The sequence below is a fragment of the Rattus norvegicus genome, chromosome 4 (assembly GCF_036323735.1).
Source record: "Rattus norvegicus strain BN/NHsdMcwi chromosome 4, GRCr8, whole genome shotgun sequence".
Classification (NCBI taxonomy): domain Eukaryota; kingdom Metazoa; phylum Chordata; class Mammalia; order Rodentia; family Muridae; genus Rattus; species Rattus norvegicus.
The window spans coordinates 80751832-80777476 of NC_086022.1; the positions used below are offsets into that span (position 1 = coordinate 80751832).

Below are 25645 nucleotides of genomic sequence, written 5' to 3' on the forward strand. Positions count from 1 at the left end.
GCCCAGAAAATAAGCCTGGGAAATGAAGACAGAAATAGATGGCTGTGTCTTTTCCTCTGCTGAGATGACCAGGAAGAGACAGCGCTCTCGGCAAACCGGGGCCCACATGCTACTTCACCTGCTCTGCTTCACATTCCCAGAGGCCTTTCTAGACAATCATTCATACAGGAATGTGGGCCTTGAATTGACTTCTGAAGGCACATCTAGCATCTAAAGACAGTGCTTTCCAAATAGATGGCCCCTTGCTCCCCTGACTCTGGACACAGCAGTCAACATCAGAAACATTCATTTTTCCTTTCTGTGGAAGCAAACAATCTGGACTTCATCAGTCACTTTGGGAGGTCTCGCTCCATTTTCTTTCATTTCTCGCTTTTCCTTAATGAAGCTCTCACTTTGATTACAGCCACATGGTACAGCTCATGTCTTTGGCCATAAATTAGTACGGAACACTGAACTTGGAGCTACTGTCTCAAGCTAACGCCCAGCATCCAAGTCCTTGAGTCATGCAGGCCAGGACCCAGGAAGTTCCCACTGCTCTCAAAGATCTGTACCAAAGTCATTAAAAGGGGATGGCCGCCTTCCTTTCTGGAGTGACTTCTCCACTAATCACCTAAAGCAGGTTATTGGAAAGGTTGGTACAGGGACTCCTGGGGCTTCCTCGTTTCTGCTTTCTGCCGCAAGTTCAAGCAGCACGGTGTGACTCAGGCCAGGGTTCTGCTCGCTTTGGATTTCCCTGACTCTAGAGCCAAGCAAACTATTCCTTACTTATTAGAAACCATCAGTCTCAGATATCCTCTGACAGCAACAGGAAAAGAACCAAGGTGACACCAGAAGACAATATGACTGCATTCACCTCCTCTTTTTCCTCTCCCTTCTTCCTTCTCTTTGACAGAGTCTTACAGCCCAGGCTGGTATCAAACTTGCAATCCTCCTGCCACAGTCTCCCAAGTAGTGTGATTCTAGGCACACACTACCACACCTGGCTTGGATCTTAGCATGTTCAATAATTAACTGAAAATGTCATCATTTGAACAGTATAGTTTACTTCATCGTGCAAACTTGGCAAATTCTCTCCCAGTCAACCTACCTGACTCTATAGATTCTGGCACTGAGCCCAGGCTGGTTGTGGTTTCTGAATTATAGCATAGTTAAGGGCTGCATAAATTAACTCTCATTGGGTGACCCTGAGGGAGCTCAAATGCCACCAAAGATTAGCCAGGGGACAGTGGGTGACAGGAGCAAGCTGAGTCACCATGGGGAGATTCACCCTAGAATATCTCTCTCCCTTTCAAATCCCAGGCTGAGGTGGGAGCATGCTTCTGAACTGTTTCAGCAGAAACAGAGCTTACACTCTCATCTCTGATTTTCATGCCAAATGCTAACATCTCATTAAAGAATGGGAGCCGTGGCCTTGCTCCACCCAGGGGTTTTGCATCAGCTGGTTTCTTTTTTTTTTTTTCCCGGAGCTGGGGACCGAACCCAGGGCTTCGAACTTGCTAGGCAAGCGCTCTACCACTGAGCTAAATCCCCAACCCGCATCAGCTGGTTTCTTACCTGCAATGCTCTGTTTGGCTCCTCTGTCCTCCATAGTGTTACATCTTCTGCTCAAGCATGTTCAAAGAATACAAAAACCAAAACCAACCAAAAGCAAAATACACCTTGGATACTGGGCTCTTCTAATGTAGACAAGACATACCCATCCATTTGCCTAGCCCCATCTGGCTTCTAACATGCAGTACCTCGACATTTCTAGGCAAGAATAGAACGGGGCAGTGGGGAAAAGACAAAAGGAAATTATAATTACTCCTATTTTATCAGTTTAAAAATAGCAATTCTCCCTCCTACTTATATACCCCTCCAGCTACTGCATGGATCTGCAGAACAGTCTGCATAGGATCTTTCTGCCTAGCATCTGCATGCCTAGTCACTCAATAACTGGATCCTCGTGCACTGAACATCGCTCACATGCCAGCCAGGCATTTCCCCGTATATTTCACTTAGTTCTCATTTTCTCCCTCAAGAAAGCAAGTTCATTTAACACTGATACATGAACAGGGGGGTATCCACATGGGACTGCATATATACATGCTGGAGATCTACACAGAAGTGAGAGATACACACATGGGGGACCTACAAGGAAGTGCATGACTCCCTGACATTTTACACATGCATATAGAAAGGACAAGTCCAAGTCAATTCAAGAATCAAAGACAGGCAAAGTCAGTTTATCGAACAGAAAGAAAGTCCAAGGTATGGAGACTCTGATCACCAGTTGTCTGTGCTGGAAGAGAACTTAAGAGAAAAGGCTTTACAAAGGCTGAGTTCTATGACCAAGAGGGTGCTTTGTTCTTATTTTAAAATATCGTGTGTATGATGTATATGAGTGTGATATGTGTGTGATGTGTACAGTGCTGTGATCTATGCAAATATGCAGCGTGTTATAGTATGTGTAGTGTGAGGTGTCCGTGTGATCTGTGCGCACGTGTGTCTGTGCAAGATGGAGTTGTAAATTCAAGCTCTCAGTGCCCTCTTCCTGCCGCCACTGAGACCCCAAGCATAGTGAGAACCTGCAAAGCCATGCAATTCTAGGCTGTCCTGTATTCATGGAGGTAAAAAAGAATCTGACAAGAAAATGTAGTATGAGTACACATAGCACACACACTCACACGTGCCACAGTTTCTCATAGACATACATAACTTTTCTTCAGAAAGAAATATCATTCTGCCTTTTAAAAGGATGACATCTTTTCATCTGTGACAACGTGGATAAAGTTGGGGGACACTAGGCAAAGCACCGGAAAGCACACCATGCATTGTCTTCTGTAAACATGTCGTGTGAGAGGTTGAGCTCACAGGTAGGACTAAGGCACAGCGCACTTGTAGATTAGAGGACACGAGGTCATAAATCCAAAGCTCAAAGTTCCAGTTCCTCAGAGGAACCAATTCTGAAGATCTGAGGTGTGACAAGGGGTCAACGGTGAGAACACTGCACTGTCCCTGTGGCCTCTGCCGTCTGCTGAGTCAGCCAACTACACCCTAAGAATATTCAGAGAGAAATAGTGCCCAAGCACGGGCAGACGTTTCCTCTCGTCACCAGGCCCTGAACAGAGTGTAGTGCCTGCTAACACACCATTTCTACCAGGAATCTGGACCACCTGAAGAACACAGGACGGTGGTCTCACGTTTCACTCTCACACTTCACACAGGGCCTGTGCATTCCTGAACTCTATTATGAGCGGGGCTCCTGGAACCAATACCCTTGTGAATACCACGGGAAAACTATTTGTGACACTTGTGGGGACAGCAGGTCTCCATGTGTGTGCATGTTCCCATGTATGAGTGAGGCCAGAGGCCAATGTTCACATCTGTGTAGATGAGGCTAGAGAACAATGTTCACATATGTGTGGGTGAGGTCAGAGGACAACCTTGGATATACTTCAGAACTGGTCACCTTTTTTTTGAGACAGGGTCTCTCATCAGCTTGGAGTTCACCCAAGCTGGCCAGTGAACCCCAGGAATCTGTCTGTCTCTACCTTCCCAGTGCTTGTTTCACAACTGTCTGTCACCACACCCAATGTAGCTTCTGGGGGTTGAGCCCAGGTCCTTGGACACTCTACAGACTGAGCATCTCTGGGTCCAGGAGAGCAGATCTTAAATGTTCTTGCTCTCCACACACCAGCTATACCCATGTAGGATGATAGGTACGTTTGTTATCTGGACAGTGTTTGCCATTTATACCACATGCAAATATCAAAACAGCATAGTGTAGACTTTAAATATGTATAATTTCCATTTGTCAGTCACATCTCAATAAAGCTAAAGGGGGAAAAGATTATGGTTTTAAAAGCCTGGAAGTCTTTATGGATGTGAAAGAAAGTAAAGAAGTAAAACATACTGTGGGCAAAAGTGTTTGTTGGCTTACTTCTGTGAGCTAAGGGAGCTAAAACGGTCCGTCACCACCTGAGCCAGGCTCTCTGCTGTAAACTGGGATGGTGCAGTGACCACAGCACAGTGAACGGAGGTTTTGCCATCTGCTCATCCGGGGCAGTGGAAGGAGGCAGCTGAACCCGGGCCAGGTTATCTGCTGAGTCCCCAATGCCATGTGAGACTTGCCCTGGATCGGAGTCCCTGGGAGCTGAAGGCAGGCAACGGCCTATCCCAAACCAAGACAGGTGACTGTAGATCTCACAGGAGACCTGCAAGATGAGGCTCTAACCACAGCCCAGAGCACGCAAGGAAAACTAGCACCACAGATGATGGCCAGTGATGTGCACAGATCCACTCCAGAGAAAAGGAAAAGTGACCTGAATGGAGTCTCACAGTGGCACCTTCGAAACCAGGTGGCTGCACACATCGTCGACAGTTACTGTTTTACCACGTCTCCAGTGTAGCCCGTGGCTGTGGAAACATCCTGTGACGAGGCTGGAAATGGGCTTCTTGGCTTTATTTAGCAGCTGACAGATGCAGTGGAAATGGCTGAGCCCCCAAAAGGCCAGCAAAGAGAGCTTCCACGGCTCCTGAGACGGCAGCCGAGCCCCGACCAGTATGTGAGGCAGGCAAAGACTGATGATGGATGACAGAGGCATCACGGATGGGAGGGCTGTGCTAGCCTGGGGCAGAACACCTTTGTCAGAAAATGGGACAGTGGACTCAGATGCGCAGTCCCTCCAAAGTCAACAGGGATTTTAAAACTATTGAACTCCCTACTTTCTCTGCCACAGAGGAATTACAAACATCTACACTAATAAAGCACTTTAGTTTGTTTTCTTTTGCTGTGATCAGCACCAACAGCGACTTGGGAAAGAGGGGGTTTACTGGGTTTTTATATGCCCTCATTGCAGAAGGAAGTCAGGGTAGGAACCGCAGGCAGGAACCTGAAGAACACCGTTTACTGGCCTGCTCCTCATGGCTTGATCAGCTTGCTTTCTTATACCATCCAGGACCACCTGTGTAGGAGTGGCATGGCCCACAGTGGGCTGGCCCCTCCTCATCAACCAACAATCAATAAATGTCCCTCAGACATACCTACAGGTGAATCTGATAACAGCAATTCTGTACTGAATTCCTTTCTCCTGGGTGACTTGTTTGTGTTGACAGAAACCTGACCAGCACAGAAAGCAGCTGTGTGTCCCGGTTACGCAAATTGAAGTGGAAGGTCTTAAAAAGAAAAGAGGACCATTTGATAAAGGTCAAAAGAAGAAAAGTTGAAGCACTGGGTGGTGCAAGTTCCTTTTGCTACTTTACTCAGTATTTCTTGCTCGAATACTCAGAGTGAAGCTAGCCTTGAGAAAACCACTGAAGACCTTGGAAGAGTTACAGGCCTGAGGATGAGGGCTCAGCTCCCCTGGGGAGGACTTGCTGCTTCCCTGAGCACAGCCTCCCTGTGAAGCAAAGGTGGGTTGAAGAAGAGATCCTGTTTGCAGGAAGTTGCTGGGGTGGGAGGAGAAATCACACACTGTACTCAGGTCCAAACCTGAGTGCTCTCTGAAGAAATGGGAAAACCTGGTGACAGCTGCTCAAGTGGGCAGACACACTCACTCCCATGAGAGCAGATCTCTAGAGACCCATGGTGTTAGCATTTAACCAGTGACAAACTTAATCTTTAAAAGAAAAATCCCAGAGGAAGGGGAGTTAGGTCAGTGGGTAAAAGTGTGTATCACAAATTCTAGCTCGCTTTCTTTGTTGTTAGGAAGACCACAACCAAAAGCAACTTGGAAACGAAAGAGTTTATTTGGCTTTCACAACCTAATTGCAGTCCATCACTGAGGAAAGCTAAGGCAGGAATCTAAAGGCAGGAACTGAAAAAGAGACTATGGAGGAATGCTGCTTACTGACTTGCTCCCTATAGAGTGCTTGGTTTGCTTTCTTATTCAACCAAAGGATGGCCCTGCCTAGGGATAGTACCGCCCACAGTGGGCTGGTCCCTTCTACAACAAGCACTAATGAAGAAAAATCCCCCTGTAGACTTGCTTATAGAGCAATATAACCAAGGCATTTTCTCAGCTGAGGTCCCACCTTCTCAAATGACTGCGTTTGCGTCAGACCCAATAAAAGAAAACAAAACAAAACAACAAAAACCAGCCAACACACCACACAAACATGAGGACCTCAGTTCATTCTAGACAGGTCATAGCCCAAGCATCCGAAATGTCAACATTCTTACTAGATGAGAGGTAGAGATAGGAGAGTCCCTAGGTCAGCCAGCCTGGTGTTAAGCTGCAGAAAAGAACAAAGGAAGAGATTGTCTCAAGGTGGAAGATGAAAATCCAACCTCTAACATGTACATAACGGCCCAGGCACAGCCATATTCACAGGCATGGACACATACACACATACACACAGAGATAAATGCTAAGAAGGAAAAAAAGAGATCTTAAAGGGCTCCCTACACATCATGCTCACAGCAAACTTTAATTTGCCCCAAAGCATGGACTGGTGGGTGGCAAGCTCCCTGACTGAGACAAGTGTTCAGACTAAGAGCTGCTTAGCTGAGTCACTAGTGTCCAACGTTCCCGAGTGGGCCGCTGCTTAATTACTGCTTCCAAATCTGGACAAAAGCCAATCCTTTGGCCAGACTTTTCACAGGGCAGAGGCAATACCGACAGAGCCAGTAAATACTGAACAATTCAAAGTCCTCACGGGTTAGTAATCCAGCTTTCTTGCATATCTCCCATCCACACTACCTTAGTGAAGCAGGGGCAGATCTCGGTGATCAATATGCCCTTATGGTTACCAATGGACACCAGCAGATCTGCCAGCAAAGCCAAGAGAAACCAAGAAGCAATCATTGACCATGGACAGTTACTCGAGAGTTAAGGATTCTCTCCTCTGTTTTGCTGTTTTCTTTGCCACTTTCCCACAACCCATTAGGGAAAAAAAATAGCAGGCAAGATTTTAGCTACTCGTAGACAATCTGGAGCTACCGGCTTTCATCAAAATATTGGTGAATGGAAGGAAGTAGAGGTAGTAAGGTAGTTATTGGGAAAGCGATGACTGCTTCTTTGGTTAATAGGGTGTAGGAAGGGTGGGAGGGGCTGGAGAGACGGCTCCACAGTTAGTACACTTTTATCACTCTTGCATTGGACCTGGGTTTGAGTTCCCAGCATCATGGAATGGCAATTGGTATCCAGGTATAATATAGTTCCTTCCAGGGGAAGTGATGCCACCTGTCATCTTCAGAGAGCACTACATACATGTGCTACACGGACATATGTGCAGGCAAAACACCCATAAACAGTAAACAGAAATAAAAAAAAATCTTTAAAAGGAAAAAGATAGGCCTTTGAGCAAAAGAGACGGAGCTCTCATTTGGCATCAGGGCCTCACTGGGGCAAGCAATCCAGTCTGTATGATTCAGCTTCCTTGGAGGGAAAATGGGAATGTTAGTGCCTGTGTTGGTTGCAGTTGTAAAGGTTGTGCAAAAGAAGACAAAGAGCCAATTGCAGTTCTCAGCACCTGGGAAGCCCGTGAACCGATTCTCTTCATGTAACCAGGTACGAAGACAAGGACTTGCTCTTAAACCGAGAGAGACGGCATCTCCCAGTGAACACACATCTGTACCAGCAAATCCTCGTGATGCAGTTTGCACGTTAAGATCCACAGGAGTTGAACCTTACCTGCCGGCTTCCTTGCTTGGAGGAACAGCTACTTGTGCTTCTTGAGGGTGAAACCAACTTTTGGGACACACCCAGATTCTTCTCGTCACTCATTGTGAAGAGCAGGTCCCTTGGGCTCAGCGCGGTCAAAATGCCATGGGAAGACGTAGAGCTGAAAGTATGAAGTCCTCGCAGGAAGTTGCTGACTCTTATCCAGTGTGTCTGAAAACCATTTTGGAAGTCTCAGAGGAAATCTCTAAAAGCAAAAGAAAAGTAATTAGAGAAGCTTAGAGAATTAAGGGGGTAGACATCACCTCTTCTTAGCTACATGTGGCAAGGTCACGCCATCTCATCTTATGAGAAATTCCGTATATGTGCTTTTTCAGATAGCTTTGAAATGTGACGGGTTCAAGAACATTAATATGCTAATTTGAAAACAGATACTTATAAAACTAGTACGATAAAACATTCCCAAACCACAGGGAGACACTATTTTGTATTATTAGCATCACTACAATATTACTACTACTACTAGTACTAATAATAATAGGAAGAGGAGGAGGGGCAGGAGGAGGAGGAAGAGGGGTAGCAGCAGCAGCAATAGCAGTAACTGGCACTGTGAAGAAATTAGAATCTTTGTGGGTATGAACATAAAATGCACCCACAGCAGAGAGGAGTTTGTCAGTTTCTCAAAAAATATAAGCACAGAATTATCATACAATATACGGTTTTACCTCTGAAAAAATTGAAAAAAAAAAAAACAGTGTTCATAGGAAAAGTTCCAGATGATTGCTCACATTGGCAGTATTTATAACAGCCAAAGGCGGGAGCGCCCTGAATGGATGAGTGTGTAGGCTACATCTAAAATAACCCAAGAGACGATTATCCAGACGGTGACTAGAGCAAAGGACTCACACGTTACAACATGGAGGAACCTTGCAGACACCATGCTAAGTGAAGGAAGCCAAACAGAAAAGGCCACATGATAACATTCTGTGACCATGGTGTGTACAGTGTCAGCAAACCACAGTTGGGAGGTCACTCTGTGGCTGCCAGGGGTTGGGATCGGATGTGACTGCTTAAATAGTTATAGATCCCTTAGAGGGTGAGGAAAATGTTTTGGAACTCGACAGTGATGATGGTTGGACAACACTGAAAAACCGCTAAATGTCACTGAAATGGACAGTTGAAATTACTGAAAAGGTGAGGTCAATGCAATGCTAGGAATTTTTAATTCTTTGGGGGTTTTGGTTTTTGTTTTGTTTTGGTTTTTTAGAGAAAGGTGGTGTGTTTCTTATCCCAAAGGAGTTTTTGATTCCTTCTGAAGACATCTGTAATGCGAGGTAAAAAACTGGAGGGGGTGTGGGAGTGGGGACAACAGCATCTCCCACATCTGGTAGCACAATAGTAATCAAAGCCGTGATCAGTGGGCAGGGTACATGATGCTCTGCCAGGATTCCCACAAACACTATTTCACTGTCTCTTTAAAGCCTGCTGGCAGGGGGTTCTCTCTAGTTTACAGAGAAGACCAGAGAGCTTCTAGTAAGTTAGGTCTCTAGCCACATCACACAGATAGCAAAACGTGGGCACTCTCTTAGCCCTTTAAACATGAGCTGAAGTAGGTGTGCCCCCGTGGCCAGGTGCAGCAATAAAAGCTGTTATACCACCTCTGATGTACCAGACGCCATGTGCAAAGCACGTATGGTGGGGAAAAACACTGACTACGGCCTAGAGGGTCACCCACCACCACCACCACCACCACCACCACCACCACCACCACCACCACCACCACCCCTGTTTCCAAGTAGCTATCGAGGCTGCTAGCTGACAGCTCTGCAGCTATAGGGAGTCTTACACTGGGAAACAGCCCCTCACACTGCATAGAGGAGAAGTCCCAGGAAGCGCCACCTCCATCCCCAGCCCTGGGTTAAGGGCAACGGATCTACTTGGCTTGGGCTGCAGACGGCCAGGGCCTTACTAAACACACTGAGTTCAATTAAGTCTACGACCCACTCAGAGTGTTCACATAGTTTAATTTTTAAAGAAGGCTGCTCTATGATTGGCCTGAAACCAATTAGTCAGATAAGATACCAAGTGGGATGAATTATTAAATACTCAAGTTTTATAATGTCTTTCTGGCATTTTATTCTCTAAAAAAAATGATTATTTTAAAGCTGTAAGGTAAAATCAAAGCAATGCAGTGGAATATCTCTATGTCAGAAAACAAATTAAGGGACCTCTAGCCATAGAAGTCAATTCCCATGAGTGGTGGCTTGAACGAGATGCACCCCCTCCTCCAAGCCCCCAACACCTTCCATCCCCACTTGCCAGCCCGCCTGCCCAGAGGCTGCCAGCCCCCTGCCAGGTTCATGTGTGTGAATACTTGGTCTGTAATTGGTGACCTTGGTTTTGAAGGCTTAGGAGGTGTGGTCTTCCTGAAGGGAGTATGTCACTGGGTGGAGGCTTACAGAGCTTCAAGCGTCACTCTCCTTGCCGTTCTCTCCGCTTTAGCGCTTGTGGTTGAAGAAGTGAGCCCTCAGCTTCCGGTTCCTTCAGCCATGCCTAAGATCCACCATCATAGACTCATCCCTCTGGAACCATAAGCCCCTAAGAAGCTTCCCACCTTTGCCGAGGTGTTTTATCATAGCAACAGAAAAGAAACTAACGGGCTGGAGAGATGGCTCAGTGGTTAAGAGCACTGACTGCTCTTCCAGAGGTCCTGAGTTCAAATCCCAGCAACCACATGGTGGCTCACAACCATCTGTAATGAGATCTGATGCCCTCCTCTGGTGTCTGGTGTGTCTGAACAGCTACAGTGTACTTATATATAATAAATAAATAAATCTTTAAAAAAAAAAGAAAAGAAAAGAAACTAACACCCCGTGTTACTCTTGCATGCTCTCCATCTCTGGAACCATTACATGTTGGCTCTAACGATGAATAAGCCTGAAAGCAAACAACCCTAGCTCTTTATAAAGTTAGCGCTGCTTACAGGGCATGACTAAGTGTAGCTGAATTAGATGCAAATTAAACTAGCTACAAAGTGCCAAGAAAAGCTGCAAAGACACTAATAGTCTGTTTAGTTAACAGTGTTGACTGTTGTCTAAGAGAGGGGGGAAGAAAAGAAACCAATGGTATCCCCTGAGCGTGTGTGTGTATGTGTGTGTGTGTGTGTGTGTGTGTGTGTGTGTGTGTGTGTGTGTGTACAGCCATCACTATGGCGACATGCCCACAGTGGACTAGGAATACTAACAAAGGATTTCTGTCATGTGTGCCAGGTTTTGTTTTTCTAAGCCAGAGGTTCTGATAAGGGAGGGCATGGGAGGAAAGGTGTGTGTGCGAAATGTGGGGGAGGGACAGGACCGTGAGCAATAAAATGAGTCATGGGAATTATAAAACCCTTCGGAAGGAGAAGCCCAGACCCCCTAGCTCAGGCAACCGATGAAAAGGGGTCACTTTTATCTCTTGACTCACAACCTCACTTCAGAGGGAACCGATCAGTAGGCAAAGGCTTTTAGTGGGCTAAAACCATCGAATTGGCACTTAGGGTTAAGGCTGGGCCAGCAGCTGCCTTCCCCTCCTCTAACACCTCCCCCCCCCCGCCCCCATTTCCTCCCATACCCATTACTAAAGCAGCCTGGGAATCAGAGTCAGGGAAATACTGCTATTCTGTTCCCTGGGATTTGCTGCCCTCTAAAAGACAAATAAAGTCCAATCTAGAAAAAGGATGTGTTTAATTCTCAGGGCAAAGACTAAAGGATCAGTGCCTTGAGTCTACAGATCCCAGTACCACTACTGGTGGTCACTGTAGAGGGCACAGCTACCAGATCCACTCTCAGGGACTCTGCGTGGCTAAGCCAGCACTGTCAGAGGAAAGATCACTGTCATCTACTCTCCAGGACTCTGCAAGGTTGGGATGTGCCCACTGTAAGGAAGGGCTTGGCCTCAACTAAGGGACATCTTTTACTTTGAGTAAGTTCTCTTGACTGTGTTGACCTACGAAAGCCATAATGATAAATTCCCCAGGAGACATGTGGGACCAGGCGTGCGAGTTGCTGATTCAGCAATCTCTGAGATGCTGAGATGAGGACTGACCCATGAAAGGCATTCAGATGTTCCCACTTCACTTAGTGACCCTGGATGAAAAAAGCTTTACCTAACTCAAGGAACAAGCTGATCTGAACAAAATGCAATAGCTTCCCTGTCATACACAGAAAGGCCATTTATATCCACTTTTCTTTTAAAGCGTACCGATCTTAGAGCACATATAGAACTGAACTTTGGCAAATACAGAACTACCACCAGGCTTGAGGAACAGAACATTCTGCAGCTCCCAGAAGCTCTGGGATCCCCTGCAGCCGATCTTCCTGTAAAGGGGGTGCTCACAAATCTCTACAAATTCTTGTGGTGTGCTGGAGGGGCCTCACAGGTTTGGGGATGCTTTTGTGTGTGCATCTGCCTATTACAAGTGTTTGATCTATGACAGGATTCAGAGGCAGACTGGTTTTCAAGTCAGCCTTATCACCGAGTGAAGGAGGAGAGGACCCATAACTCCCCCCTTCTTCCAAATCATGGAGCCTGCACATCCAAAGTGCAAAGCCAAGTGCACTGAGCCCAATGTGGTTACTCCATCAGGCCTCAGAGCTGGACTGAGGCCTTTCTTACCACTGTCCAGCTTATTTAGAAAGCTCTAGATCAAGACGGTGAAAAGCCAGTTGTAGCTACATGTCTAGTGAGCATAATACATGCCATTTGGAGGCTTCTGAAAGGAGAATAGAGTTCTACCAAAAGCGGGGGAGGAGGGCTGGAGGATGGCTCATCAATTAAGAGCATTTGCTGCTCTTGCAGAGGACCTGGGTTTGATTTCCCAAAGGGCATCTTATAATCTCCTGTAACTCCAGTTCCAGAGGCTCCCATGCCCTCTTCTGATGTCAATATGAAGGTGAGGCCCGTACAGGATGCACAGATAGACATTCTGGCAAAATGCTCATACACATAAAGTAAATAAATCTTCTGAAAAAAATGCTTTAAATAGGTAAGAATAAAGACCACCATATCTCCAAGATGAGCCTAAGAAACAGGTTTTTAAACTTCACATAAAAAGGCAGATGTTCTCTGGGAAAGAACAGAGGGAGGCATGCACACCACTCCACGGTGTGAACACCACGGCGTGCACAGGCCTGGTAGGGAAGGGGGACCAGGCTTGGTTTGTACTGATGCTGTCCTACTTCAAACTGCACCTTAAAAGCACAGTCACCATTTTTGTTTTGGTAAAGGGTGTTTCCTATGCAAACAGGAACTAGCACTCTCAGTACTCAGTGCTCAGTACTGAGTACCTCTCAGGATGCCCTAAGATTCAGTTGAGAAAATGGGGTTAAGGTGCCTGGTTTGGATAGACTAGTCAGTGCTGAGTCCTGTTCCCTCCTCTCCTGGCTTCTGAAGCCTAAGACCTCTTTGCCTCTTTCACCTCAAAGAAACTAAAGAACTTTTCCCGACAGTTATCATTTCCCCCAAAGCACACACCACTGAGGACGGACTATTTATTTATACACTGTTAAAGCAACGAGCTTCCTCTAGAAGAAGACAGAGAAGTCACATACCTCATGGCCACTGGCTGTTCTCAAAAGAACGATAAGGGTGGAGCAGATGGCTCCGGCCACAATGTACTTGTTATGCAAGCAGAAGGACTTGAGTTCAGATCTCCAGCACCCACATAAAAGCTAGGTGAGGTGGAGCAGGCCTGTAATCCCTCCGTTAGGAGGTGGAGACAGGTGGATCCCTGTGGCTATTGGGCAGGTAGTCTACCTGAATTAGCAAGCCTCAGACTCAGTGACAGACCTTGTTTCAAAAACTAAGGTGGGGAAGCCCCCTGACCTCAACCTCTGACCTCTACATGTACGTACCAACTCACTCCCCCCTCCCCCCCCCACACACACACACCAGGTTAATAATCTCGACTAGGAGAGATGGGAAACAGTAGCCCTTAACCCAGCTACTTACTTGTTCAGCTGTCAGTGGGGCTGGGGTCTCAGGTATTTGGCCAGGTTTGGCTTGAGAAACAGGTTTTCCGTGTACAGTTGGAAATAGGTCTCATGAAGACCAGGAGACATACATTTCTAGCTAATTTACAATATCTCAGTAAAGCAGATAAATTATGCCCTGAATTGATACCAGAAAGCCATAACGATACCCATTTCTATGCTACGATAAAAGAAAGTATTTTGATACAGTTGTGGGACTTTCAGAGAACATCTCAAAACACTTCAGACGCATCAGATGATCAGAAGTAGGGATTTGGTGATGTGACTTAAAATGCCTTAGAACAGAAATTCAGGATCAGAAGTTTCTAGAAGCAGGTTTGACCTGCTTTTGATATTCAACCTGATATTGATAAACGGCCCTGAACCTTATGTGAAATGCTTGCTGATCTTTCAAGCTATCTGACCACAGGTCTGGCAGGAACATCAGTATCTGACTGTCCCTGGGCTCAAACACTGAAGCTCATGGTCAAAACAAATCTACACTCTGGTACCCAAAGGGCAGCTCTTGGTAGAACTTGTTTCACCATTCCTTAATGGGTAGCAAATATCAGTTCCACCTGTTTCTAATCCCCATTCCTACTCTAAATCATAAGGCAAGATTTTGCATGCCACTCCTTAGAAAGCCAAAACACAGATGGGCCAGGGTGGGTGTAGCCTTGTTGGAGAGGAAGTGTGTCCAAGCCCACCCCAAGGGCATACTTCCTCTCCAACAAGGCTATACCTTCTAATCCTTCTCAAATAGTGCCGCCCCTCACTGATGACTAAGCATTCAAATACAGTAGCCTATGGGGGCCATTCTTATTCAAAGCACCACACCAATCACCTCTATGGTATTGAGAAATCTTTCCTTCCTGGCTCTGAGACAGGTCTCCCTCTCCAACCCTCAGGTTTAAGTTTGAAGAAGTAAGAGCACTTCCTTGTGCTGTTCTGATGGTCCAGTGACAGAACCAGGAAAGGAATCTAGGGTGACCGTGCACATCTTAAGCAGAACCCAAACTGTCTCCTTTCCTAAGAGTGAGCTGTGGGTCTGCTGGATGACAGTCATTCAAGCATTTCGGAGTGGACGGACAGAACCCTGTGCAGAGTTAGGATTCACCCCTGGATGCTGGTCAGTGTCAGTGGGAACTTGTATCAGCTGTAACTCCAGAATGAAGCTGAGGTACACAAGTATCTTCCTGCAAATCCTGGTCTAGAGTTCAAAGTATGTAGTCAGGGTTGAGAATTAGTCTAGAGTTCTCAGATAGTCCCTTTCTCTAACAGTTAGTCTTCCCGAGGCCATCCACACCGGGGTACCTGATTCCAATCCCAATCGGTATATCCAACAATTCTCCATCCAGCCACCAGGAAGACTGAGGGAACCTGCCTTCTGCTACGTGCTGGGGTCAAACCACACTGGATCCCTTGACTCAGCTAGGTACCTGTCTCCGGCTGCCTCCCCACTCTGGGTGATGTTCCCCATGTTCAGCCTGTGCTGTCCAGCTAGCTCTTAGAAAAAAAAGATGAATGAAGAAGGACCTTGGAACAACCTGATTTGCTGGTTTTTTTTTTTTTTTGGGGGGGGGGGGTGTCTGGGCTCCAACCTTATAGAAGCCTTCAGGCTTCCCAGCTTCTCCATGAGTCCAGCTCACTGCAAACCTTAGCTCTGCAGACATGATTCCAGCATGCTTGTGCAACAACCCTGGGGATTTCCCAGGTCATGTGCTGGAGAACGTGTTTTCTGGTTCCTCTTAAACCCATATGTGTGTATAGCATCTAAGGTGCATTGTGTGTTTACTCTAATTGTGGTCAGAATACCTAATGTGAAATTGGCAGACTTGGGGTGTACCATGCCGGCTTAATCACTGCACACCAGGTCTCCAGAGCTTACCTTGCAAAACACAACCCTGAAACCAGCACAGCAATGTCCTGCTCTCTCCCTCCTCCCAGCGCTGCTTCTCTGCATGTGGTTATTTCAGACAGATTACATAAGGAAGCTTGCCCAGTGTTCCTCTTTCTGCAACCGGCCAATTACACTTAACACATGATCCATGCTTTTGTCTGCAGGATTGTTCTGTTTGTACGGTAGGCCACGTGCTGGCACTGTGTTCTTGATGCATTCACTGGTCCCTGGACCTTCGGTTGTTACTATGCCTTGAAACACCTTAACTATCCTGCACAGTGCTCATGGGAAGTGCAAGCGCTACCGCAGGACATCTATGGACGTTTTGTTCTCATGCACTCTTCCTAGACAGGTCGACTCTTGGCGATCTTACCTGCGCCCAGAGTTTCAGTAAGGCAGCTGATGACCCAGCTCTTTCCCTTCCCTGCAGTCTGCTGAGTGGCCCTGTACTGATCTCCAACATCGACGTTCCTAGTAACTCCCTAGGATTCAAGCTGATACCTGCTTCTGATTTCCCAGCCAACCACCAGTCCTCATCCAGACTCCTTCTCCTAGATCCCCAAATGCCCAAGTGTCTCTTTCCCGATGCTCATCACCTCCAACCGGCTTTATATTCTTTTATTCTCCAAACCACCGATCCCCTTTCGGCCTCCACAATGCTGTTCAATGGAGTTCAACTTTTTCTCTCAATGCTTACCCACTTATTCATCTCATAGTCCTGTGACCTATTCATTGTCTAGGCTTTCTCTCACGCTTCTTATCCCCAAGCTGCAGAGGGTAAGTAGACACTGCTAAGCCAGCATGTGAAACTTGCCACGATACCTCTGTATTGAGGTCCTCGGACTCTGGCTCTCTGCCACTTGATGCACATTACTAGAGAGGTGGGTTGTCTTCTCGCCTGAGAACGGGTGTTGATGATAGGAAAGCATCATCTGGGTCTATGACGACTGAAACACTCAGCGCAATCCCTTGGCAGATGCCAGTCAACTATATTTTAGCTGCTACTACCCAAATTCCATCTTCAAAATCTCACACTCATAAAAGCTCAGAGCACCCCAACCTCCCACAGTGACACCCCTTTATCCTCCTCACTCATCTGTCTTCATGGAACCCACCCTCAACTGTTTTGTCTCCCCCATTCTGCAGAAATGTCCTCCATCCTCCTTGAACCATTTTAGACAGTACCTTGTCCATGAAGTCTTTCCCCCACCTCTCCCTGTCTCCAAACAGCTTGGTTTCCCTTTTGGACTCCAGCTTTCCTTTTGGACTATGAAAGAATTAGTCATGTTTCCTATAGTTAGAGTCACTCTCCGCATCCTGTCGGCTAGAGGCTGAGATGCATCCCACTTACAGATGGCATTTGATCTGTCTTTGCACTCTGTAGAAAAGTCATGTCCAAAGATCGGTAGCAAGAGTTGTTAGGCCGGGACCACGTCCTCTGAGTAAGCACAGGCACAAGCCCCACTTCCTGTCCACTGAACTCATGTGGGACAAAGTCGGGGTTAGAGAACCTTGTGGACATGTCTTCCTTTCCGTGTGTCCCACCTACAGGTCTGTAGAGCTTTCAGCCTTGTCTAAGGCGTCCTTTAGTTCATCATCTCTCCCTGCCAGTTTATGTCTCTGGCCAAGGCTACTCTGACTGGAAGGAAACACAAGGAGACACCCCTGAATTGTTTTCTTGGGCTTCTTAGGATAGTAACTAAACAAGAATTAAGAGTTTATCAGGAATAAGGAGAATAAAGCCTGCAGTGGGAAATTAGCCACCAGCCCTCCTTCTAGCAAGGTGTTTGGCATCCATTCTGAAAAATGGAGATGAAGACATCTGCCTAGGGATACACAGCCCCAGTCCTGTTGAGTCTCAGGACATCCGCAGCCCCTCCTAAACTTCCTCACCCTCCTGCTCTCCATCCAATCACGTCTTAGTGTTCTTCTATTCCTTTTTACCAATCTTCCACTCATCTGGATTGATCGAGTTAGCAAGTCTCTCGGCAAACGTGCTTGCGTTGCAATCCTAGCTGCTTGTCAAACCGTGTGGACCGCAGTGACCTGCGCACCCTCCAGAGCTGCTTCTACTCCACAGTCTACTCTCCCTCGATGGTAGAAACATCACTCTGGTCCATCAGTTTCCTACCAGGACACAGAACTAGGTCTAGAAATGAGAGCCATTACTTCTGGTCATCGTCCTGGCATATTAGTAACTGTATGGGGACAGTTAATGAAAGAAAAACAGAATTCAGACCTATTAAGAAAGCCACTTCCATTTTGAGTCTCAAGGATTTAGCATAAATGGTGTCAGCCCTATAAAGATAAAAGTTGCCTTAAAACTAGGTTTCTTGCGTTACCTCTGAGCCCCTCAGTTGGAAGTGGCACCCACTTCCTCCCTGATTGGCTTCTAGGACAGAAACAGGATGTCTTGGAGATAAGAATCTTCCTGCGTGTTTGATCGAGAAGGGTTTTTAAGTTCCAGGTGGGTATCATGCTGACCTAAAATAATCTCATATTTTCTGAATAGGGCTGACAGAAGAGATCCAATCCTCAGTCAACAGGGGGGAGCCATTTCTCCAGGCAGACGTTTCCTCCAGTAAACTAGCACCCTTCCTGCTGCATGATCACCCATGTGGTCCCAAGAGCCAGAACAGATCAGGGTGACTAAAAACCCAGTTGGAGAATCGGAGTTCCTGGGTTGAATGACTGTCACCCTACTACCTGCATGGAAAGTCAAGTGTGGCCCTTCCTCCTCTTCCTCCTGCCATGTTGGTTGTTATGACTTATTCTCCATATCTCAAAGGAAACGTATGAAGTTGGGTGGGATGGCATGGCCTGTAAGCTCAGCTCTCTGGAAGGTATCTAGACGCCATTCTGGGCTTCCCAGTGAGACTATCTCAAAAAACAAAAACAAGAATTGGAGAGAGACCAAAGTAGGTAAAGCCGACCTGGCAGGAATACATTTTAGCTTGGTCCCCAGCACCCATGTTAAGAATTGGGCATAGCACCACACATCTGTAAGCCCAGCATTGGGAAGGTGGACAGAAGGATCTCTGGGTCTTGTGAACTCCAAGTTTAGTGAGAGACTTTGTCTCAAGACAGTGGTGTGGAGTGCTTTAGGAAGATACTCAACACAAGACTCCGATCCTTACGTGCTCCTGCACATACAGAGACACATAACAGACACACATAAACAAAGACACTTATGAGGCAACATGGACTAATAATGAGTGTCACAGTGAAAGACAGACAGGTAGAAAAAGAGCAACCACGCTGGGGGACGTTCCATGATTGTGCATCTGGAAAGCACCGGCTCTGTGGACGCTGCTGGTCTCAGCCCATAACAAGCTCAATCCCAGGATGGAACCGCTCTGATGAAGAAAGTGAATGAAAGAAAGCAGACTTGGGGCTGAGGGCAGGTGTGCTGGGTAGAGTCTAGAAGATGGGGCGGGGCCTAGCTAAACAGAAAAAAAAAAAAGTGCCCTGCAAAGAAGGGAGCTGGACCAAGATGGCAGCTTCTTCCTGGGACATTTCTCAATCTTGGCTTCAGAACAGGGTCACCACGGTAAGCTACAAAACCCCCACGCCTGACCCTACTTGATACTAATTCCTCCAGATCCTCCGGGGCCAAGGGCAAAAGGAGCTTGACAAGCTTCCTAGATGTTCCTGGGGTTTCCAAGGAGTTGGCTACAGGCTACTTTGTCTTCCACAAAGACAGATAGGTTTACGTAGAGCTCCCTTCTCCTCTCAGGGTGTTTAATTTCACTTGTGCACCTAACACCAGACCTATGCTGTGGCATCTAATTTATAGCACATTAAAATGCAAAGCGGGAAGTGACTTAGCAGTTGAAGGGTAAGGAGAGAGAGCACCACCCATAACCTAAAATAGCACCTAGTGGTTTGAACTCTGTCCATGGGTGGCCTTGCCATCCCTTAACTGATGAATGCTTGGGGGAAATAGGACAAAGTTTTAACAACTGGCAACTGCATGTTCCATTTTTTATTATTTAACTTAAAAGACTATCAACGGAGTCACTACATAGAATGCAAATGCATTTTTAAAAAACTTCTCCAATAGAAATGCATGTATCTTTTTTGAAAAGTTAAAAAAAAAAACCCTCAATGACTGACCCCCTATAAATACATTAACCAAGAGCTCAGGCAAGAAACTAGACACTCCAGTGAGTCGTGTATCAGATATATACACCTCAGGTTTGTCAGCCACCTAACTGAGACCTAAGCTCGAAGCAAGCTCTGTAAAACGAAGCTCCTGAGTCCCACTATGGACGCATTGTTCCGAGGTTACCTCGGCAATATTGAGCAATACCTTGTGAGGGAAACGCAACTTTTCTGAATGTAGGTGGTGGGGGGAAAAAAGCCACATAGCAAGTTTTACACTTCACAGAAGGATGGCTGTGAAGAAGGAGTTCGCTTTAAAGTATTCAAGCTGGGAAAGGAGGGGAAGAGAAGTAGAAATAGAAGGAAAAGGCAGAACAAAGCAAAAGAAAAACCTGGCGTGGATTTTGGCAGCTAAGAGCCAAAACGTTACGAAAACTCCAGAAGCACCTCTGTTTCCAGGGTAGGCTATGCCACTGTTACTCACTGTGTCCACTACAGTGAAGTATGCAGGACTTCTGCAGGACGCAGGACTCTCTTACTCCCTTTTCGCTTTGTCTCAAACGTCTATAACCACCGATGCAGGGGCTTGGTAACCGGTGAGCTGTTCGCATGGCAACCAAAACACACTGTTGGTTTGGCTTTGTTTGAGGTAACTTCATTATGTAATCCAGACCGGCCTTGACCCTACAATCCTTCTGCCTCCCACGTGATGATGTCGGGGAAATGTCACCTCCCTCATGCGAGGCCCCTGACTTCCAGGACGATGTTAGGAATGGCCACACAGCTGCCATCTCAGACCAAGCCACTCACCCTTCAACTTAGTCACTGTATTAGTTTTGTTCACTCTTTGTTATCAAGTATCTACTGTTAGAGTAGGGCGGGGGACTAAATGGGTACAACATTGATTTGGCTCCATGATGTCTGTAGATTTCAACCTATCACAGTGGGAAAGAACAGTGGCAGAAGCTACTGCCCATAACACACAGAGCCATAAGGACAGGAAGTGAATGGCTGTCACACTCAAGGCCTACTTTCCACATCCTACTTACTTCCAGACCACAACTCCTAAAGGAACTTCACCCTTCATACCACAAGCTAAGGACTGAGCAGGAAAAGCATGAGACCATGGGGCATGCTGCCAATTCCAACCACCATGTTCAGGGTAGCCAATACAAAGGCCCAGATCATGTCAGCATCACATTCAGCATACACACATGACCATGTATGAATGAACAAGTCTTCAAATGATCACAGCTCCAAGTCTACCTACAGAACAAGCTGACACGGAACAGGGCAGAACGCAGCCCTTCTCAGAGTCCTGCCACCTGTAGAACTGGGGGCTAAGTTAACTTGGTCACTCTTGTAGCTTGCCAACCTGTGGGAACTGAACACACATATCCACATAAAACAGTACTAACGGGACATGGATAAAACGAGTTACCAACAACTGTTGCAGGAACTGCCCTGCTTCCCCAACCCAACACAGAATGGGAGTATGTTTTGCTTAAAGTAGAGTCTCATTATGTACCTAACCAGGCTGGCCTTGAACCAATAATCCTTCTGCCACCCACATGTTAGGTTACAGGTCTATATATGCCACCATCCTTGGCTTTATCTGAAGACTAAGTTTTTGCTGGTCATGTTGGTGCATGCCTATAATCCCAGCATTTGGGAGGCTGAGACCAGTCTGGGCTATATAATGAAATCAGTCTTCCAAAAAGGCCCTTGTTTTCTCAGCAGTTGGTAATGAACTGTCATTATGACCTTAAAACATGCTTTATATAATGCTTGTTACCGTTAGACTGAGCTCACCAGATCCTCAGGCTTGGAAAATACATATGAGGTTCCTTTGAAACAAACTACTATACTCAGATTGATCTGTCCCTAATAAGACTCCTAGAATTCTTACTTTCCCTATTGCTGGGCTAAACACCAGAAAGAAGCAACCTAAAGAGAGAAGGGTTTATTCTGACTTACAGTTTGAGAGTACAGTCCATCAAAGCAGGGAAGGCACGAAGCTCAAGGCTGGGTCCATAGTGGTGGGAGTCTGAGACTGCTTGCCTGCTCACATCTCAAGAGACTCAGCCCAGCGAGCATCAAAGAGGAAGTCGGGATCAGCTATAACTCTCACGGCCCAAGCCCAACTGACCTACTTCAGCTAGGCCCCACCTCTTAAAAGTTCCACAACTTTACAAAGTGGTGACATTGGCTAGGGACTAACTGTAATACATAAACCTGTGCAGGACATTTCACAATCAAAGTGTAGCACCCTGTAATCTTGTCTTTGTTCCCTAGACATGCAAGAGGTCACCCTGACCTCTACATGTGTTGATGGTTGCAATTCTAAGTCTTATGGATGCCCAAGTAAAACATTTTGTTTGGAGAGTTAGCTTTGCCAAAGTTTATTACACAACACTAACTAACCCAGTTTATTATACAACACTAACTAACCCACACCCCTGGCAGGCCTCTAGGCTAGAAAGTAGACATTGTGAGAGTATGGAACCACAGAGCTCAGTTAAGTGGGCAACCACACCTACTCTCCTCACTACAGACAATCAGGCTCCTTCCACCAGGAGCATTGGATTTCTGCTTCCGGGGCAAACTCAGAAGAGAGCTCGTTGGCCATCAACCACAGGCCTCACCTTTGCCTAATACAAGTCCTTTAGGTGAGGAAGACACAGTCTAGAACATGGACCTCTTGGCTCATCAAAGTGAGCATGTGATGATGATTGATAGACCACGAGAGTGGCCTTGATTCAAGACTAGGCAGAATGAGGAGATGGATGACAAGTCCCTTAGATGTCTACCTGTTGACAAGATCTCAGCATCTCTCATGTGTTACCTGGTGATACCTTCACAACAGTTTATCCCAGGTTGTGAGCACATTCTCAACTGGCAACTGTGCCTTAAGACATCAGTGAGAGGACAGCAAAGAAGAGAACCCAATTCTGTCCTTCCCAGCAAGAACACAGTGCCACTGGGAAGCAGAGAGCTGAAGCAGAAGTTCTAAGTGATGACGCATTTAAATACCTGTGAAGAGCCAATCTACTGTGAGTTACAGTCAATATGCCCATTCCAGCCTTCAGTAAAATCATGTAAACATGTAGGCCTTAGCTGGAGGCGATCAAGTAAATCCTGCACTGCAATGAACTAGCCCCCCCCCCTCCCAGGATGCCCTGAAGGTTTTATGTGCCCTGAAATCAGAGGGTGCCAATGGGGCCACAGGGAAAGCAGTTTTATAGTGTCACCTGGATGGAACAACTGAAACCAAGGGAAAGAGGAAGTTGCTGGAGAGCCACTCATCAGAACAAAGGCAACACCAAAGGGTCAAGGAAGAGGAAGCCTTGTATATGTGCATCAGGACTACCCCAGCAGTGATGCTGACCCTGGAGCCTTGGAGACATGCTAGCCATCCACTGGGGCCCTGGATATGGGGCTTACTTATGCAATAAGCTAGCTGTATGTTTAATTTAATTTAAAATCATTCCAGACAGCGTTAGAACATAGCACTCTAAGTCACTTAGCCCCTCTCCCTGTTTTGTTAGTACAAATGAGTACAAGGACACCCCTGCACATTTACACTCATCTCCCTCTGACCCAGCCAATGGCTGAGTACCACTGAGGCAGGGCCAACTAGACACTGCCTCTTCAAGTGTTAATTCACACCCAGGCAATCGGGTCCAGCATTTACTTTACTGGGTAGTTAAAATGAAAGAAAAGGTAAAACACGATACGTGTTTTCCATGTGGCAGCAAGTGATTTGTACCAATAACCCCCAAAAAATTTACAGAAAAAGAGGCGTGGACTTAAACGAATGCTCTCTCTAAACACTGCTCACTATTAACACAATAGCTGGTGATACAAGGTGAAAGCCTGTCTTGCAGAACAATGATAACAGCAAAAGATGTCCATTGAAACGATATTACCAGCTGCCAATTTGTAGGTAGCTGAAATTATTTACTCCTTTCCTTTATCTTCTGATGGCAACAAACACTGGCTCTGGTCAGCCAAGAGTCTTCACAACAGAGAGACAGAAAGGCCAGGAGCCAGCCAAGAACCCCCAGGCAGTCACTGAGTCCTAGACATTCATAAAGCTGCCCACCAGGCATTATCATTCCATGCAGCAAACGCGTGAGAAATTCACCAAGAAAACAGCCGGTTTCCCAACATTCAGATTTATCTGTAATTGATGGCTAATTTACAATTCAATTTTAGCCACTGCTAAAATCCATATTCCACTACTGATTCTTTTTTTTTTTTTTTTTTTTTTTTTTTTTGGTTCTTTTTTTCGGAGCTGGGGACCGAACCCAGGGCCTTGCGCTTCCTAGGTAAGCGCTCTACCACTGAGCTAAATCCCCAGCCCCTCCACTACTGATTCTTATATGCCTTCCCACTCAATGGACTAGTGATGTAGCTCAGTTAGTAGAGAGCTGAGCTCCCATGCACCATGTCCTGGGTTTGGTCTACCCACTGCATACATATTCCAGCCTATACCAGGCATGGTGATGCATGTCTGCAACCCTAACACTCTGCAGGAAGTGGAAACACCAGGATCAGAAGTTCAAAGTCACCCTTGGCTACAAAGACAGATCAATATCAACCTGGAACACATGAGACGCTGTCTTTAAAAAAAATCCCCATTTAAAATAGGACCCCTATAAATAACAGTATAAACTGTCTTTAGAAGCCAATTTGACAGTAGAAAAGTTGTCTGTCCAAATATGAACAATAGGGGGCTGGAGAGATGGCTCAGCAGTTAAGAGCTTTGACTGCTCTTCCAGAGGTCTTGAGTTCAACTCCCAGCAACCACATGGTGGCTCACAACCACTTGTAATGGGATTCGATGGCCTCTTCTGGTGTGTCTGAAGATAGAGTACTTGACCTGTGGGTTCCACCCTCTACACTAAACACACAACATGAGTGACACTCCTCAAAAACAAAGAATTCACAAACAAACTCAGAGTAACACACCTCAAAATGGTTTCAAAAAATTAAATCCACCAAACATCAATTTATTAAAATAGTAAGCCCTGGTTAACAAGGCATTGATTGGGGCCACAGACATCAGAAAGACATTAAAATCCTAACAGCATTCATTAAAACAAAACAAGCCAAAAAAACAGGAGAAAAACGGCAGGGATCCCGAGGTACTAGTGGCCATCCAGCCTCCCACCAGCTAGGTGGTTTCCATACTTTCTGAACCAGGAGAAGGCAGTCCAATAATAAAAGTTACTTCACATAATATCAGTCATTCATTCCCCTTTGTTAAATAAAAAGATGACTCATTTTAGAATACAGACTTTTACTGAACCCAGTCTTACAGGGTTACGTCTCTTCATCTCTCCATACTGTAGACAAAAGATATTCACCACGAGGATCCTCTGGCTTAGATTTGGGATGATAGTTTACTTTCTCCTTTAAACTTTTTCTTCTGGTTGATCTTTCAAACTTAAGGACATACCACAGAAGTAAAACTGAAATAGAAACCGTTTTCCAGAGTTGTGTGGCCTCTTCTCCCCAAACCCTCTGCTCTCTCCCCCTTGCTTCACCCTCCACTTACCACCCTCGTGCTCTCAGCTGCACCGACAGTCTCTTGCTCACACTCTGACTGTCTCTCAGTTCTTAGAGAAGCGTTACAGACCACGTGACAAGAGGAGAAGGCTGCCTCATATCACTTCTGTAGCCGGTCATCCAACACAACAACGCAGAAACCTCAGTTGAGTACTGATAAGAAGCATAGCGGGGGCTGACTCTCAAGACTGAAAGTACGAGCCCCAACTGCCTGCCCCGGGAATCCCAACCACAAAGATGTCACATCACAGAGGTGACACACACCCGACAGGCTAGTAGATTGACTGGAAGTGAGGCAGCCAGACCACTAAGATGCCTGTCTGTTGTCATTTCCATTTCGTCCCCTCCCTCCTCCCTTCCCACCTCCTTCCTCCTCTTCTTTTCTATTGTATTAGTCAGGGCTCTCAAAAGTCACAGACCTTACGGGATGTATGTGTATAATTTACATATGT

General features: G+C 46.2%; 1 protein-coding gene across 14 annotated transcripts in view; it reads right to left on the reverse strand.

The window, feature by feature from the left end:
- Osbpl3 (oxysterol binding protein-like 3) overlaps positions 1 to 25645 on the reverse strand; it is a 176787-nt gene that overhangs the window by 74449 nt on the left and 76693 nt on the right. For 9 of the 14 annotated variants that reach the window (NM_001427811.1, XM_008762935.4, XM_008762934.4 and 6 more), the window contains 1 exon segment: positions 7617 to 7851. In NM_001427811.1, the coding sequence (NP_001414740.1) occupies positions 7617 to 7709 (93 nt within the window). In that variant the 5' untranslated portion in view covers positions 7710 to 7851. 14 annotated transcript variants of the gene reach the window in all.